Raw genomic sequence first — 19,365 nt, forward strand, 5'->3', positions numbered from 1 at the left:
CCCCAGTACCACCAAAAAAAAAAAAAAAAAAAAAAAAAAAATATATATATATATATATATATATATATATATATATATATCATCAGCATTAGAAATGGAAATGTTAACAGTGTTAGGCAGATTAAAAAAACAAAGACCAAGCCAAGCATGGTGGTGCATGCTTGTAATCCCTACGCTTGGGAGGCAGAGACAAGAGGATAGAGCAGGTTTGAAACCAGCCACGCCCTGTTTCCAAATAAAAAATATAAAATAGGTCTGGGAGTGTAGCCCGGAGGTAGAAGGGCTTCCAGGCTTCCAGGAACCCCAGTACCACAAAAAAAAAAAAAAAGAGTAAAAGTGGATTGGCTAGAAATACACAATGCATTTACTTAAATATTGTGTTTAAAACTGTAAAGGTCATTGCAGGGAAATGGAGGCCTGGGCAGAATAAAGGGTCAAGTGAGACTCATTATTTTAGATTCTCAAAATGAGATGTTTGAAGTTCAACAGAAGCATCAAGACCTAGAGTTTGGGTATATTATTCTTTCTTTCTCTCTCACTCACCAATACACACACACATACACACACACACACACACACACACACACATTCTCACACATGTACAAATAATTGCTGCTATGAACACTGAAGATGTTTTATGTCTCATTGCAAGGCTTGAAGCCACTGGAAAGATCAATAGCTCCTCAGAGTTTTTTAGGCACAGTAATGATATGTACACAGTGGGGGTCATAATTTAAGTCCCATTCCTGATGCAACAACTTCACATAATTTTTAATTATACATTTAATAAGTTTAATGATAATTTTGGGTAATGCATTTATCCCCACCCTCTAAATAAAACTGCCAATTGTACTTAGAAAAGGGAGAACTTGCTTCCCTTTGCCTCTGCCTCCTGAACAGAACAGAAGGTGACTATTTGGGGGGTTCTCTTGCTGCTGGCATTTCCTCCTCTAAACCAAAGGCTTAAAAGAATCTACAAAAAACAGTTGAAATCCTCTGTAGACATCTAATAACTTATAAGGAAAAGAATGTTTTGATGAATTAGTGCAAATGAATCAGGAACATATGGATCCTATTTCCCCTGAGTTTAAATTTGTAGACCAATAAAGTTCTTAGAAAAATGAACTTTGTAGATGTCACTGAACCCAAAGGAAAAACATATGAGATGATTATTCAACTTAATACATTCCTAAGCTGCCCTGTGATTAGCTGAAGCACAACCAGGTCATTTGTAGCTCAATTTAGACTGTCAAACACATACCCCATCAGGCTCTAATTGCGTTCACAGTAAAATTCTCAACAGCAAGAAATACTAACATGGTTAGAAATACTAACATGGTTAGTATTTTCAACAATGAATTTTAACATAGAGTTCCATTGTCTGATACCTTAAAGAAACTTAATTGTGTCAGTGACAAGGGATTCTGGCAATATTGTGTGTGACAGGTATCTCAACATCCAGGGGCTGATCAACAGCTGTGTGGTATAAACAAGTTCTGGTAAAGATCAAGGGGGCACCAAACAAAATCTTCTTTTGCAGCCATGTTAAACAGTACTTTCGTGACCAGAGATAATTAATTTGATTCACATGACTGAACACTTTATTCTCAGTCTTTTTTTTTTTTCCAGGAACCAATATAATTATACAAGATTCAAGAGATAAACCTTTATTTTTAAATTTGCCTACAATAATTGCTCAAAGAATGGTCTACCTAATTGCATATATAGTGATGATTTTTTCTAACTTATTAAACACATCTTTTGTGTTTAATGGCAGCATCTGAATACCTATCCAGACAATGATTTTTAATTGAATATTGGAAATAAAAACACTATCTAAAAGAAAATCAAGGACTCTAATATGTAAATAGGGGGTGCTGCAGAAAGCTGCCTAGCAATTCCCAAGAATATTAAATGCAAGTTGAGGTTACATATTATATGTAGACATCATCAAACTTATTTATATGTTGACCTGTATCAAAGGGGAAAAAAAGGTACTCATCAGTAGGAAGTAAGTGGTAACTACTCTGGTGCTGTTCAGACAATTCACACCCAAGTCCAAGCTCTTAATTTCTTGTTAGATCAGTCATAAGCTTGTTGTGTGGGAAATTTATTCTCATAGTTTTCACTTAACATAGCCTTTCCCACATTGAAGATAGTAAATAGTAAATATGAGCTTTGGTCTTAGCATACTCTGTCTGGAAAAGATTCTTGTAAGCAGTCAGTTACTAGAGATTTTTTTTTTAATTGAATTTTTAAAATTTTTTGAATTGATTCTAGGGGCATTCTACCTCAGCTATACACTCAGCCCTGATTTTTATTTTTTATTTTGAAACAGGGTCTCACTAAGTTGTGAGGGCCTCACGAGCTGCTGAGGTTGGCCTCAACCCTATAATCCTCCTGTCTCGGTCTCCCAAGTACTGGGATTATAAGCATTCACCACCATGCCCAGATTTAGAGAAATTTTTAAAATATATATCACTGTACTATGAGATAATTTAACATAGTATATTTAAGGTATGGCCTAGCATTTGATTCAATCATTTCCCCAGGTCATTTGTATTCTATTTTACAGAGGAAAAACAAGTCCAGAATGGCTGCTGCATCTCAGAATCTCCTAATTCCCAGGCCAGTGTCTGGCCAGCTAGCTGAGCAAACCCCAAATCATTAGAAGATGCTTAGCTTAGTATGTAACAGGACAGGAAAAACGGCCCAAGCTAAGGGAGGTATGCTGGTTAAAGTGGCTGATGATTATTATAAATAGATCCAGCTGAATAATTGTTATGCTATGTGTTGTGGTTTGGGAGAGTATGGTCATGGGGAAACTGTTCCCGGGGACCCCTGTTAGGGTCCCGAACACACTTTCCATCAAACCACAAACAAACCCCAAACAACCAAAAACAGAAATAAACTGTGGGTTCTTGTCCTAAGCTAAGAATAAATATGCATAGCTCGAACAGTTGCTGAAGATTTAAAGAAGTTTATTAAAAGATAGAAATACAGAAGATAGGAACAGCTCCATACCAGACTGGCATGGAGGGGTGACTCTAATAAATAAACCAAATGGGATCACATGTGGACCGGTCTTTTTATACCCATGACCTTGTTTGCATAATTCTGACATAGTGAACATCCCTGTAAGGTACCTCCCCTTACCCTGTAAGGTACCTCCCCCAGCAAGGTGTGGCAAGGTGTCTCCTTTCATGAAGGTCGACCCCTCCTACCATCTTAGCTACCTTAATCATGTAGATCTATCTTCTTTAAATAGAGAAAGGCCTAGCTCTCCTCTCTTATTGACTTGTTAATTATTTTTAGCTATGTTAATTTACATTGGAATAGTTGCCTGCTTTTAGGCAGAAACCAAGTCTTTGCACAGATTTGCCCCTCACCCAATTTTTGAAATATATTAATAATCATAGCTTTCTCAAATCTTCCTAGGCCATTCCCAATACTGGTACACTATGTTCAGGCTCCAGAGTCAGCACAGAAAATGAAACTGCAACATGGGCAAATTTTTTGTTTAAAATTCTTTAGGAAGGCCCTAGGTTAGAAACTGACTCTGTATCCCTTAATAATTACAATAAATCCAGTTTTTCTTCAGCATTAGAAAAGATTATTGGAAGTTTTTAAAATATCCTATTGACTAAAAGGTGAAGTTTTGGGAATAATGTAACAAACAACAACAAATTTTTACATACTAGCACCAAGCAATTACGTAAAGAAACTAAGAAAGGGGAAAATTTGGACCACTTGGAATAAAAGTAAATTTATCTCTTATCCCATGCAAAGATTTATTGTGAAACTAAAGATAAAGTGCATCAAAATCTCTTTTAGCCAACTGTGGTGATATGTACCTATTATCCCAGGATTTCAGAGGCTGAGAAAGAAGGATTACAGATTCAAGAACAGCCTCAGCAAATACCCTAAAAAATTGAAACAGAGCAAGATTCTGTTTCAAACAAAAAAAAAATAAAAAGGGTTGGGAGTATAGCTCAGAGGTAGAATGCTCCAGGTTTTAATCCCCAGTAGAACTAAGTAACTGTAGGGGTGCTGGAAAGCAGGCTGGAAGAAGCGCTTTCCCCCCAATATGAGAAGTTAACTAGAGAAGTCTTCTTCCATATTAGGATTAGAAATAAGATATTAAAATATAAAGTCAAGATATAGAAGTAAGGTAGGATTGGAAATAGAGTGAAGATCCATAAGCCCAGCGGCCTAGGTTGCAGGATTCAAGGACGAGGGTAGGGGACCCACAAGGTCAAAGTCTCTAATCTCCAGCTTGCCGACCAAGGTCTTTGTAAATGGGACCCAATCCCCATATCTCTGAGCTAGATCAGCAAACAAGGCCAGGCTTGACTCTCTCCAGGCAGACTCTCCAGTGCAGAGATAAACCTGGCCCAGCCTAGGTGGGTGGGAAAGACAGCCCTAGGGAACGAACACATACCATAAGGGAGATAAGCAGTCCTTAGCAGGCTCTGACATATGTGGATGCATGTTTTAAAATTATTGGTTGTACTTGTTTGTCCTTGTATCTGATTGGTTGTATTCTAAGGTTGGCGGGCTCAAACTTTTGGCGGGCTCTGACGTGTGTAACCACTCCCTTGCGTGTAACCACTCCCTCATAAGGTTATAAAATTCAGAGTGTGGAGGAGGGAGAAGTCGAACCTCGCCATAGTGTCTTGGTTTCGACCCCTGGCTAGCCGGGACAATAAACCTCGCTTGCATTTTTACATCTCTTGTGAGTCCTTCGATATTTGGGTTGGTGGGCAATTCTTGGACCCTTTCAGTAACTAAATAGTTTTTTCTTATCTTTATATCTTTTTGGAAAATATGCCTAGCAGAGCCTCTGTGTATACATATCATCTCTCCAGCATTAAATATCAAGTGTCCTGGTGCTCAGAAGCTGATGTACTCAGCGGCTGCCACTTTTGCTGCAGAACCAAGTTCAAAGTCAATATTTCAAGATCCACCTACAGTTTTCACTTCTATGCCTGCATCCTTCAACCTGGGATGACAGATATGAACACTGTATTCTGACCAAATTTCAATTACTTGAACTCATAAATGTGCATCACTGCTCCAATATGTTTCTACTCTTTGCTTTGTGCAACTGAAAAGTCTCACTAAAAGGTTGAGGCTATAGGGTGTGTTCTGTCTTAGGCAGAAGCTTCATGAGCCACACCCTTAATCACAAAGGCCCCTCTCCCCACCTGAGATTCCTGAGATAGTAAGTGAAGAGTCCTGGAGGAGGACAAAGGTCGGACACTAGCCACACTCAACTGCTCTACCTTGGGTGGGGAATCTGAAGGTTAAGAGGAAGTCCAGACCTCCACTGCGGAACCCCACCCATCCCTTCATGGAGGTTCTATTAAAGAAATGAAAAAGCTGCAAAGATTCTCTTGCTTGGGCACGCTCCACCTCTTAAGATGGCCTGCCTTCCCCCTTTGAATTCCTTGCTTTCCTGAATGAACCTTTTTGTCTTTTCTTTAACCAGAAGCTTGTGCTGAAATTCTTTACTGCATGTGAGCCAAGAACCCTACAGAATTGTCATGTTTTCCATGACAATCCAGCAAAAAAAGAAAGAAAGAAAGAAAGAAAGAGAGAAAGAAAGAAAGAAAGAAATAGAGAAAGAAAAGAAAGGGCTATTGGCTATTGAAATGTCCTTCACTAGGACCTCCTAATGTTGTTATTGTTTCGTTTTCTCTCTGGGGAAGCCTAGAGAATTAGAGCAAAGTTTTTCTGTTGTCAGATTTTTTCTATGATGATATGGTACAGATATGACTATTATTAGCTTAAGTTGTTAAAACTAAAAAATAGATGGCCATTCCATTCTGTTAAAATGTACTTCGTTTTACTTCACTTTGATTTTTCACTTAAGCCAACAGAATGGGTTCCAGAATTTTGCCAGCTGTCCAACAATCTGGGACTTTTTTAGCAAATTATCTTCTTAAAGCATAAGCCTCTGTCCAAATGGCAGGGGCCTGGCAGCTGTTGCTCTCATGCCCTTGTCTCTCAGCTTCACTCCCATTTTGCTTTCCCAGCTCCAAGTGGCAAAAAAGTTTGAGTAAAAGATCCTCGTCAACCTATTTTGGGTTTTGTTTCCACATATGGCTGTCTGGGTAAGATGCCCAACCCTAGAATAATCACCACTGGCCACAGAAGCAGATTTATTGTCGTGTATGAAAGTATCCAACTCATTGGTTTTAGGGATTTCCTTTTCCTTGAACTTAAACTACCACACCTGTAACATTAAAAATGTTTACTTTGAAGAGAGTTTAATGAAAATGTAATAGAATGTGTGAGAGAGACAAACACAGGCCATGGGACACATCAGGAGTCAGATAAATAAAAGTTTCCTTTCCCTCTTCAGCTCTTTTGTGTATTTACATTTCATAGAACTCTTCTAGAAGTCTCAAACCTGTATATACATTCTTTATGCTATTTAAGCAGAATGTCTCCCAGAACAGTAATTTTTCAGGCTCTCTCTGCATTGATCTACACTATATTTCATTTATCTAGAAGCAATTGGGTCATACTGGAAATGTCCTGGGTTAAATAAGACCAGCAGAGTAAGACTGTGCTGATTATATGTAAGTGTGGATATCAGCAAGATAGCCTCATCTACAACTGAATGCAGGTTGTTGTGGGTAGAGTACTCAAGAACCTTGATATTCAAATATCCTTTACTGGAAAGGGAAAAAAAAATCATTAGAATTAAAATGCTCCCCACACAGAAGGCTTTTGGGTAATCCACCTCAATGACTAAAAATATCTGATTAAAGTCTTCTCTGTTCTAAGCACACTGGCAATGGGTTTACTAAGTGAAGTAGTAAAATTGCATTGTCCCCACATGTTGTGGTGAAATATGTTTGGTGTGTGTGGGGAGAAGTAATTCCCCCACCACCACACAAACAGAAAAACAGAAAAAAAAAAAAAAAAAAAAAAACGTGGGTTCTTGTCCTAAGCTAAGAATAAATATGCATTGCTTGGACAGTTGCTCCCGACGAGTTGAGGGCAACTGCCGCTGGGTCTGCACTTAAGGGGACGTAGAGCCCGGTGCGATATCGGGTGGGCCCTGCGAGGAAACCCCCAGCCGCTCGACCCCTGGGAGGCGATGAGCACCCCAGGGGGGCGATTGATCTCCAAGCTATGCTCAGACAGGGGAGGAACCCGGGGCCAGAAGTGTGGTCGAATATGACAACACAAAACAATGGGCTGCTCCCACAGAAGGCAGAAGAGTTCTTGGGGGCTTGGTTTTTAATGCTAACAATGGATATTTAGAATACTAAGATAGATAAAATTTGCATCTGACACCAACAGAGCTGTTTGTCACAAATTTCAAAAAAGATAGCCTGAGAGTATGAAGGTAGGATGTACAAGTATAAGAAAAGAGGGGAGGGAGGGAGGAAGGAAGAGAGAGGGGGAGAAGGAAGGAAGGAAAAAAGGAAGGAAGGAAGGGAAAAGAAAGAGGGAGGAGAGGAAGAGAGGAGAAAGAGGAAGAGAAAGGGAAAGGGAAGAAAGAAGAGAAAAGAAGAACGAGGAAAGGAAGGAAAGAAGGAAGAAAGAAGGAAGGAGGAAGGAAGGAAGGAGCAAACAAGGAGGAATAGAAGAAGGAAGTCAAGGAAAACACGAAATGTTTGCAAACTATCAGAGCTCTAAAAGAGTAAAAGAAATGTGGCATATTTGCAAAGTCTGGGAATGATTTTCTTCAATTATGTCACAGCCAATGAGCATCATGGCTTGCACCTAAATGTCGTGCTTGGCCTAGTCAAAGGATATATTTTTATCATAGCATATTAGGATGAGGATTATTACTACCATAACCCCATTCCCACATAAGATGTGAATATTTATAAGATTGAGTTTTCCAAACGCACATATTTTAACCTCAGATTACACCAAAACTTAAAGCTAGCACACATACTCAGGTGATGTTTGTGGATATAAAAGGCATTCCTGGAGAACATTAAAAAATTGTTTGTTCTTTCTAGGTCCCTAACTGCTAACCACACACTTATGCTATGTGGATTTGGAGGATGGCACATTACATTTTTGTGTTTCTGCAAGTATCCACAAAAACCGGAGGTTGAGGTGAAGGATATAATTTTCTCATCATAAATATAAGCATAATTTTATGTCTCATTTAAACCCCCTTTTTCAGAACCACAAATAGTCTAAGGCATTTCATGTCAGTGACATAAGGCAGGCCTCACACTGGAGTTTTTTGGGTGATCCATAATGTGATTCTGAAACAAAAGTGACAAACAATTTTTAACACTGCATATGTTCAAAGACCTCTGCCAAGAAGAGGAAAAAATAGTCTGGGCGCCAGAAACTGAAGTGCAATGGTTCCTTTGTGTTCCCTAATGAGGAAACAAGTGGCTGTTTCCTTGACCCTGTCAAATTAGCACAAGAGCAGCATAGGAACAACTCAAGAGGCTAGCCGTGCATGTCTTCAGTGGGTTCCCAATTCTCTTTTCTGAGGTAGAAGAATCTTTTCAACTTTGTCAATAATTTGTGGACTATGTGTCTGAATGTTGGAAGGCAAGGGATGGTGGCAATACTGTTTCCACACCATAGGAATCAATGTCTTTACTTCCAAAGGACACCTGATAAACTCAAAACCATTTGTATCACTTTGATTCCCACTATGAAGCATAATTTTGTCACATGGAGAAAACTCAAAAATAAAACAAAATTTTAAAAATTCAAATAAAAAATTAGTTCTCTGGCTATAATTGTTTGACCTTGAGGTCCAGGTGACACTAGGTAAAGCCTGAAAACTCTGCTTGAAGTAAGTTACAGAGCTTAGTATGCCTCAGAGTACTTCTGCCACATGCACAAATTGTCTCAGTATACCTGGCCACATCTGTGGGCACACTAAAAGTGACAAAAATCAGTACCACAGGTGTTATGTTTCTCTCAGAAGGCACAGAGTAAACAATTTAAATGAGAAATAGATGGTATTTAACATTTTGAACAACAATCTGTTTGTGCTAAAAACACAGTCTAAAAATGTAAACATCAGCCAAGACCCAAACTTGTATTGCAATGAGAGAAAACTTTTATCTTCCTCCCACACAGAAGAAAATGAATTTTGGTTTGGAAAATGCAGAGCTAGAGTTCCTCTCTTCTATTTTATTTTATTTCATTTTATTTTTTATTTGGTGGTACTGGGGTTCCTGGAAGCCCTTCTACTTCCGGGCTACACTCCCAGACCTATTTTTACATTCTTATTTGGAAACAGGGTCTCCTAAGCCAGCGCGCGGCTGGCTTCGAATCTGCACGATCCTCCTGTCTCTGCCTCCCAAGCGCAGGGATTACAAGCGTGCGCCACCACGCCCGGCTTAGAGTTCCTCTCTTCTAATGATTCCCAAGTCTAGGTAAATCCCGCTAACCGTCTTCAAAGATAAATTCAAGTGTTCCCTCATTGAATTGCTCCTACTACATAACAAGGAGATCTGTACATTGGGGAGAGGAGCGTAGATGTGAGGAAGGAGGATAGGAAGTTCCTAAGGAGTAGCTGAATAGGGAAGACTCCATACCGCACAGCCTATAGAGATGATGCTCAGGCCTGACCTCAGGTGAGCCATGAGCTCCTGCCTGGGTGGCTGCACATGGCCACAGTTCTCATTAGAGCCTCCTCGAATGCTATGGTCCTATCTATCTACCTTGTTCTGATTGGTAAGGGGAGGAAGAGGGCTCAGTTTCCCTTCACTGTGCAACTGAGCACTGATAAATACTTCATGGTTTCCATGCCCAGAAGCTCCCTGGAAATACAGTAATCTTCCAGCTCAGAATCTTCATCTGAGACATAATATCCCCTAAGAGGATTTCTTGGAAGACTCAACACACATGCTATATGTTGTAGGATGCGTGTTCCCTTGGAGAACTTGAAATACTAAATATGACCTTCATGACTTGAAAACATCTCACTCTATCAGGCCATTTCTAGCTTTTAAGGGTAAAAAACATCCTATTCTTCTGCTTTTGGTGAAAAAAAATCACAAATATGTGTATCGCCCCCGAGACTAATAGCTAAGTGCCCTGTGAGTCCCTGGGGGTAGAACCATGGAATAGTTGCTGTAAAGACATTTCTTAGGCTAACTTCCAGATACAAGTGGGGTGTCTCAGAGATGTGGTGTGGGGAAATTACTATTTTACATGAGATGATATTTTTAGGCTGCATGAAAAATGAGGAATGCATGAAACTGTGTATGATAATGCAGAGCAGCTACACCAGTTAGGAGTCTGGGCCACATTCCCACCACTCGTTTCCATAATAGCCCCTTATTTTGCTCACCTATCTCTGTAATAAAGGTATTACTGGAGAAAAGCAGGGACTGATGGAAAGGTTATCATGCTACCTGCTGTCAATTTTATTAGAACCAATTCTGATAGGCTTTTCTCTTGGTTTTCTGAACTTAAAAGTCCTTAACGCTTCATTTAGCTGAAAATGCCAGTGGGTAACCTCCATCCTCACCCACCTCATGCTTGATCCCTAGCTTCTGTGCTGTGTACCATACATACCTCTTCAGTCAAGATTTCTATTTCTTTGCATTTTTTGTTCTGGGTTGCGAGATTATTCATCTAACTGCTCTTCTCATAGCAATGATTTCGCTTTCGGCAGCAAAAATTCTTTCCTGCTTTTTAATTTTTCTATTTGGAAGTCATTACAGTTTCATTTCTGTCATACCACTTTTGGGTCCCAATTCCGTCCTGCCGAGAAGCCTCCTTTTGTGCTCCTTTAAAGTGCTGCCTGCCTTCTTCCACGAGAGCTGCTGCAGTCAGAGCTGACTGTGAATTTGTTCAGCTCTGTTCCTTCCCATGAGTCCCTTCAAATGTGCAGTGATGCAGACCTCTCAGTTCAGGTTGTGGGCAGATTTAACAAAGTGGACAACATAACGTGGTTTCCCCATTCCTGTGCATTAGACACAAGGACTGGAGTCAGGACTCTGAGTGGGGAAGTTTTTAGCTACATCAGATGGCAGTGATTTGTGAAATTATGTAGAATAAATCAATTATTTTATTGGGAGAAAAAGTTTTCATTCCTGATGATTTAGAAATCAGATGGTAAGTAAATGGGGAAATGTGAAAGTTCACTAATTATATGACATCAACTATTTATGACGTTTTACAGTCAAACATCAAGAAACATGCACCATTGAATTATCATCTACTTTACTGGCTAAGGGGACTATGGCCACTGATGGGAGAGTCACATTACAAGCATTTATCGGTTTTTAAAGGAAAATTTGAAGGAACATAATCAACTAAGAGTCCCCAAAGATGCGACTTTACCCACCAAGCTTGGTGCTGGCCTTGCCTCAGCATAGTTGATGGACCCATAAATGGACAGTCGCAGTTATGGTAGCGCATGTTTAAGCAAGAGAATGAGTTCAAGCAATAACATACACTAATAATAATAATAATAATAATAATAATAATAATAATAATAGTGAAATAGTGATATATAAAAGAGAAACAGAAAGTGAAAGCTACTTGCTTTGCTTCTTGATGGATTTATAGTTTGAGATTCTAGCCACTTGTGCAATCCTGCTCTAGTTGTCGCTCTTCAATTTCAAAACATTTCTTTAATATAGTTCACTTCTACAGAATATTTCCCTTTATCTAAGATGACTTGCCTTTATTTATACTTCTTTCAAGCAATCTCAAATTAAGACTCAAACCTAAGTTTTAGCTGCTCAATTTTAACACGTCCTCACTTTTTTTCCTTGAGCTTTAGATTTGAATAACCAACCTTCCTTTTTAAGATCTTCACTGGATATCTAAAATCATCTTAGACTTCACTATCCACAAACATAATTCTTGTTTGCTTATATTTTATATAAAAATGCTCCTCTACCAAATTTTTTCATCTTAAATGCATAAAATTATATAAAAATTACATTTTTATCTAAAGAGCATAGCCAGAAGCTCTGTTGTAATCTTTGACTAGTCTGTCTTTACCATGGTCCACATCTGATTTTCCTATGTAAGACTGCTCTCTGCTGATATTCGGTTTGCTCTAATCTGAACAACTGAAAAGAACTGCATTTTCTTATCCCCTGGAATTTAGTCCCTAGTTGTGTTTCTTTGGAGAATGAAACAATGAGGGAAAGCTCTATGCATCACACTTTAGTAGAAGAATTTTTACAAATGAAAATTTACATTTTTATAAAGATAAAATATAAAAGTTATCTTTTGCACCAAATGTTAGATGATATTTCACATGGTTGAGCATCTGCTGGCCTGGGTTTCTAAGCCAGAACCCTCTGCAGACTCAGGATATGCAAACAGTATGATTGACAAACCTTTACTGTGTATGACCTGAGATTTGGGGGTTGTTTGTAGTTGCATAATAAGGTAGTCTATCCTAACTGAAAACAACCTCCAAATCATATTTTAAAGTATACCCCCAACCCCATGCTTGTTACCATTTTTTTTTTTTTTTTACCATCAGTATATTTCAAAGTATCACATCATTTGCCTGGATTTACTGTGGGATCCTCTTAAATAGTTTTCCCTTTCCTACTCTGATATCTCAAAAGGCCATTTTCCAAAAGCAGCCAGACTGACTTTTTAAAAGCAAAACATTTCATGTGAAAGTTAACTAATCACATGACATCATCAACATATCCAAACACTCCAAAATCCCTTGAAAACTTCTAAGTAAGCTCAGAGTAAAAATCAGCATCTCTCTATGAACCACAAGACCTTAAAATATGATTTCTCCCTCTGTCCCCCAGTTGTCTCTTGCCATTTTATTCTCTCTCTGTTCTAACCACAGTGGTTCTTTTTTACTGCTTTCAAACAGTATGCTCATTCTCCACTCGGAGTTTTTCTTTTTGCTGTTTCTGAGATATTCAGAACCAAAACTCAGTGTGCCTTGGCATGCTCCCTTTCACCTTCTTCTAAGATGGAGTGCTCAGAGCACTCCTCACACTCCCCCAAACCCACTATCACCTGTCTCACTTTGTAAAGCACTCTTTACTCTCGTCTTACTTTGTTTACTTGATTTGTTTCTTTCTTTCTATGCTATGAATATGTTAAGGCATGGGTTGTTCATTTTTCAGTGCTTTGTGCTTGTTATATTTAAAAAAAATGTTGGGTGCTTAGTGGGATTCAATAAATATTTATCAAATGAATGAATAAATGAATACAGTTGAAACAATCAGGATGTCAAAACAATGCGGCAATGAAGAGACACTGAATTAGAAGCAACACACGTTCACAAGTCCTCAGCCTCGCTTAACAGAGCAAAAATGAATACACATCCTGCTAAGTAATCAATTTGTATAGCTTTTATCTATGATCTACCACTTAAAATTAATTTATTCAGTTAAACCTGATGTGCTCAAATTAACTTGCTCAAACTAGTAAATGCATATAGAAACAAGGAGTCTTTTAAAAGGGTACATAACTAGCCTGTGTTTCACAACTCAAATTACCCAAATTTTCTACAATGAATTCAAGAACTGTTCATGAAAAAGAAATGAAAGCTAAAGAATGAACTCAAATACAGAGTAGGCAAATAAATTAAATAAGAAACTCTAGATTAAAAAATTTCTCTGAAAAATAATTTTCTGAATAACTAAACTAGAGATAACCCATTACTAGAAATTATAAATGTGCTATAACTGTGACCAATGTGTTTTCTCTTTTTGTGTGTAGTAACGAGAGTTGAATCCAGAGGTGTCCTACCTCTAAGATACATGCTCACCCTTATTTATTTTTAAAATAAAATAGGGTGTCACTAAGTTGCTGAGGACCATTCTGAGTTGCTGAAGCTGGCCTCAAATCTGTAATCCTCTGGTCTCAGCCTTCCAAGTAGTTAGATTACAGGCATGTGCCACCACACCCATTTATTATGTTTATTCTTAATCATCACCCTCTAGATGAGAAATGTTTGTGCTTCTATTACAGGCCCAGATGACATACGTAAATGTTCTTTAGTGGTCGTAGCCTTGGATTATTATCCAGTGGAAATTATGGATATACACTACTAATACACTTGCTTGGTTATCAGCTCTTAATAATCATGCCATGCCTTTGCAAAATAAATGGTCCAGTTGAGAAGCATTTGCTATGACAAAGAGATACACTGAAGATAAATGGCCTTCAAAGAAACTGAACTTCTCTTGCTGGCAAATCAAGACTATGTGTTGGAGTTATGAGAACTGGGTCAGATTCTTGGCTCTGTGACTTTCCAGTCTTGAGTATATGATTTAACCCTTTGGTGCTGGATGAACAGAAGGATAACTACACCTATTCTGATGTCTCATAGGCATACTGTAAAAATAAAATAAGTCATGTCAGAGACATGGTTTATAAGATGAATGTTTTAGTTATCTGTTTTTATTTTGCTTCCTTGAATAAATTCAAGGTATCTACTAAATTAAAGTTGCCATATTTATATATCGCAAAAAGAGCAAGCACCAAATTAGATATGTCTAGCCATGTGGTCTTCAATTACATTTGAGATTAACAATGCTCATATCTGGTTAAAACCCACTAAAATTACAGCTAGACAATTTTGGTGCTACTTCTTTAAACACACAAAGACACCAAGAGCTACCTGTTATAGAAAACCCCAATAGTCACCTGTCATAGAAAATTCCAATAGCCTGTTTCCAGTCTAGCCATTTCTAAGTCATCCATCTCTTGCCCAAACAGCTTAATTCACAGTGCATGAGAAAATGAAACAAAATGTTTTTGCAGTACTTGTGTTACTATCTGAAAATAAAGATAAAATCAGAACTCTAAGCTATACCTCCAGATCTATTTTATTTTATTTTAAAATTATGAAATAAGATCTCACTAAATTGTGGAGAATCTCATTAAATTTCTGTAGCTAGCTTAAAACTCACAATCCTCCTGTCTGAGCCTCCCAAGTACTGGGATTACAAGTATGTGCCACAACATCCAGCCTTTAGCTATTTTGTTGCTTTTTTATTTTGTATAATTCTATAGATCACTGAATATACTAAAAAATTACTAAATAAGCAAAATAGGAGGAACAACAAACATTCTGATGAAAACATTGAGTTTCATCAAAATTTCCTGGTCATAAAGATTAAGTTATCGATGCATCCAAGCTCACTATAATTGCACAGTCAGAAGTCTCTTTAGAGAAATGATTTGCTATAAACAGAGACAGTAGAGATACCCCCAAATTACTGTACACCAGGACTTTCTTTGTCAACAAAGACAACTAGGCTCTTTAAGAAAAATAGCACAGGAAAAACCATCATTTTAAATACAATCTATTCTATTCTCTTCCAACACTCATATAACTCATACTATCCGAAAATTTGAAAATATAATTATGATTAAATGACTAGGACACCTTTGCTCATCTCCACATGAAACCAATCAACAGAGTTACTGCAGTCAACTGATCACAGGAAAATATTTGATCACCCACGTAATTCAAATGAAGACCAGCTAGCTTTGGCTCAATGATTAAATATCTCAGCATTGATGAAACTTATCTACTATTTTTAAGAATTGAAGATCAAATTCCACCATCTGGAAGGCTCACTGGCTGAGCTGTTCCTCTTACCTCATGGTGGTTCTTGGCCAGCCATTCCTTAATCGTCCCGAGAGCGATGATGGCAGCAGGCTCATTTGGAAAACCTAAGTGAATAGATAAATGGATAAAGAAGATGAAGGCAAGAAAGAGGTTCATCGTGGTATGAGAAAGAAGTTTTCTCATTAAAGATGGCATTTAGTCCAGGCATGGTGGCAAATACCGGTCCCCAGTACTTAGGAGGCTGAGACAGGAGAATTACAATTTCAAGGGCGGTCTGAGCAACTTTTCGAGTCTCTATTTCAAAGTAAAAAATAAAAGGCTGGGTTATACCTCAGAGATAGAATGTTCCTGGTTCAGTACCGTCCAAACGGTATTTAATTAATCAATAATTTCTGAGCAAAGAAGGCCTCAATAAGTTGTACACAGACGTGAATCCTGTGATTCTACATGCAAGGCTAGAGGTTAAGGGGTGGGGTATTTAATTGTTATTTAATAGCAATATCAATTTAAACAGTGACTTATGCTTAATAGCTTACATAGTACTTTTGCAATTTTTTTCTCATAAGTGGTACTCAAAAGAAGATATATTAATCTTCTCGGCTTGAAAACTAGGTCACTGTGGCTCAGCAAAAACACGTGGTTGGCCCAGAGCCATAACATCAAGACAGGGTAGATGATATGCCAAATAACCATACCTCAAAAAATTATTGTCAGCATTCAAGAAGGTAACTACTATTCTGCTTAGGGACATTAGAGATGATGCTTGGGGTTAAGACTACAAAAAAGAACTGATCATGTAATATAGGTTTGACTTTTTAAGGGCAGTGAGAATGGCAGACAGAGGCAGTGTGCCATTGCTCTGTCTCAGTAAGTATGAGCATATGTTTCGGAATTCCTAAAACACATCAGAATATCTTTTTAGCTTATATAAACTAAAAACATTCTTGCCTGTTGAATCATTAGACAGAGACATAAATATATGAAGGAATAATCTTATCAATTCATACATCTGTATTACCAAAAGAAGAGATGGAAATGATTATTTTATTGAAGTCATTCTCTTTAATCTCACCATTAGCTTCTACCTCTGGGGTATACTCCCAGACTTATTTTTGTATATTTATTTGGAAACAGGATCTCTAAGTTTCTGAGAGGCTCACTAAGTAGCTGGGGCTTCAAGATCCTCTTGTCTCAGCCTCCAAATACTGGGATTACAAGCGTGCAGCACCACGCTTGGCTACCATCAGCTTCTTAATCATCAAAATCCCATCACCTTTCAATATGTCTTTAACTTCTCTGGCATTAAATATGCTTTTCTGGATTTTGATATTTAATACATAACTCCTCCTAGATTTCCTCCTGTTTTTAAGCTTACTTTTTGTTATTTTAAAATGCATAACCCAGTCATTCTTAACACGCTTATAAAGTTGTGCAAATACCGTTACTAATTCTGGAATATTGTCATCATCCTACAGAAAAACTATATCATTCATAGTCAGTCACCTATCTCCCATTCTCACCAGTCTGTAGCAAACATTAATTTTTTCTGTCTCTGAGATTCTCCTCCTGGATTTTTAAATATTGCCCTCTCCTATGTCTTGTCCAACATGTTTGACAAATTTTCCCGTTTTTTTTTTTCTAGGAGCTTTATTAAATGTATGTTTTCCTCAATACCCTATCCTCTAGCCAGGTACAAGTATTTCTATGAGAATGACTTCTAGATCAGATGTTATTTACATAGATGCATAAAGAGAGAGACACTGTAGAAACAAATGTAAGATTTCAAAAAGAAATATTACTGGAGGACAAATAGGCAGAGTAGTAGTTTGCATTGATGGTTCAGAAATCAGTAGGACTTTAGGGAAAATGTGAGAGAACATGTGAGAAGAAATGGGTTGTCTCTATGTCCAAGAATATCTATTCTTACTTTCTTAGCATCTTTCTACAGACTTTGCTGAAGAATACTTTAGAAAGAAAAATAAAAGAGCCGGGAGTGGTGACACACGCTTGTTATCCCAGCATTCAGGAGGCTGAGACCGGAGGATCGCAGCTCGCGGACAGCCTCAGCTACTTAGTGAGGCTCTCTGCAACTCAGTGAGACCTGGTTTCAAAATAGAATAAAAAATAGGGCAGGGGATGTAGCTCGGAGGTCGAATGCCCCTGGGTTTCATCTCCAGACCCCCCCCCCAAAAAAAAAGAAAAAGATAAAGTAAGCAGGGTCAAGTTTCATCTATTCTAAATTATTAATTAGAGACAACCAATGTAATATGGAAAGCTTAGTCATCACCACATTACAACCTCAGACAAAACACTGCAGCCTTCACTGACTGTTCAGCTCCAGAATAGAGATGGGCGCTCAGCTTAGCATCACCCCTTCCAAAGGCCCCCGCAGGCCTCGCCAGACCTATCTGAGTTTTCCCAGTTTCTCTTATTCTCTTCCATAACTCTTCTCCAACTTTTAGGTATTTTAAATAATTACTCAAAACATAAAAATATTTGGCTAAGTACTGTAATCACATCCAGTTCCAATGGCCATCCACATTAACATTCACCTTTAGAAGATAATTCTCCATGGAGAAATTATACAAGTTCTTATAAAAGTAAGGCAATGATAGTTTTCAATTATCTGTGACCTCCTGGTCACTCTCTCACATTGGCCAAAGTTTCTGGCACTGTGTTATGGTTTTCATCATGACCCAAAGTTTTGCCACATCCCTAGGTGATTTCAACATTCAAGAGCATGACCCACCCAACACATGGCTGCCAGTTCCTCCACCTGTTCATCCTTAACAACAGCCTCCTCCATCCCAAAGCATCCCCCTACTCTCAGATCACAAGCTGGACTGTAGTATAATATTTCCAATCCAAAATTACTAAGCTGGAGCTCTCCTAAAACCTGATTTTTATTGTTTGTTCATCAAGTTTCCATAAAATTCCCTTTTACAAGCATTTGAAGCCTATTTTATCCTCAGATCTCTTCCAAAATTCATGCTGACATTTCTCTCCTGAATGGTCCAGCTCTTTCCTATCTATACGTTCTCTAAGTCAGAAATAATTGCTTACTGGGACCATTCAGGAGGACGGTAGTAGCAGTGGTGGCTTTGGGTGCAACTAGAGAGCACTGAATAACAATGATTGGGCAGAGAAAATGTCCAGGGGACAGTGAGTGATTTTAGTTTCTGAAAGGGGATAGTAAACAGATAAATTTAGGGATCTGTGTATCCAGGTTCATCAGCTCACGATTCTCTTTGCTCTTTTCATTCCAACTGTGTTGACTTCTTTCTATGCTTTGAATGTATTTTTTCTGTGTTCCCTTCCTTCCATAAGGTCTGGATCATGCTATTTCCTCCTCCTGAAATGACATTTTCTTCCCCTTTTCCTAGTTTACATTCACTTTTATTTGTCCTTTGTTCAGCTATCACTTCTCTAGGTAGGACTTCTCTGACGTTAATGATTATTTAATTTGTGCTTTCATACACGGTGTACCTTTCCTGCAGTCTTGTCATAGGCGGTACTGCATTTGTTTACATAAATATGTGATAAACAATACTTTGTGCACATGTGGTGCTGGGGATTAAACCTGAGGGCATTCTACCTCCAAGCTACATTCCCAGGTCTTTTTATTTTGTGTCTTGAAACAGGGTCTTTCTAGGTTGCTGAAATTCTTGTTACATTGCTGACACTATCCTCAAATATGTGATCCTCCTATCTCAGCCTTTTGAGTACTGGGATTATAGGTGTGTAACACCACACTCATAGATGAATAATCTCAAGGAGGTAAATAAACTCTAAGGAGGTAGATAGCACATCTGTCTTCTCTTATCATAAGATAC

General features: G+C 38.2%; 1 protein-coding gene across 1 annotated transcript in view; it reads right to left on the bottom strand.

Annotated features, from left to right (window-relative positions):
• The window catches only part of MACROD2 (mono-ADP ribosylhydrolase 2), a gene marked incomplete at both ends in the record, with an annotated part of 2,062,459 nt that overhangs the window by 585,218 nt on the left and 1,457,876 nt on the right, over nt 1-19,365 (bottom strand). Inside the window, one exon of the mRNA XM_080716162.1 lies at nt 15,563-15,636. Coding sequence (XP_080572288.1) covers nt 15,563-15,636 — 74 coding nt within the window. The remainder of the gene's footprint in view (nt 1-15,562; nt 15,637-19,365) is intronic.

This window comes from Muscardinus avellanarius (assembly GCF_963383645.1).
Source record: "Muscardinus avellanarius genome assembly, chromosome: 19".
In the NCBI taxonomy this organism is placed as follows: domain Eukaryota; kingdom Metazoa; phylum Chordata; class Mammalia; order Rodentia; family Gliridae; genus Muscardinus; species Muscardinus avellanarius.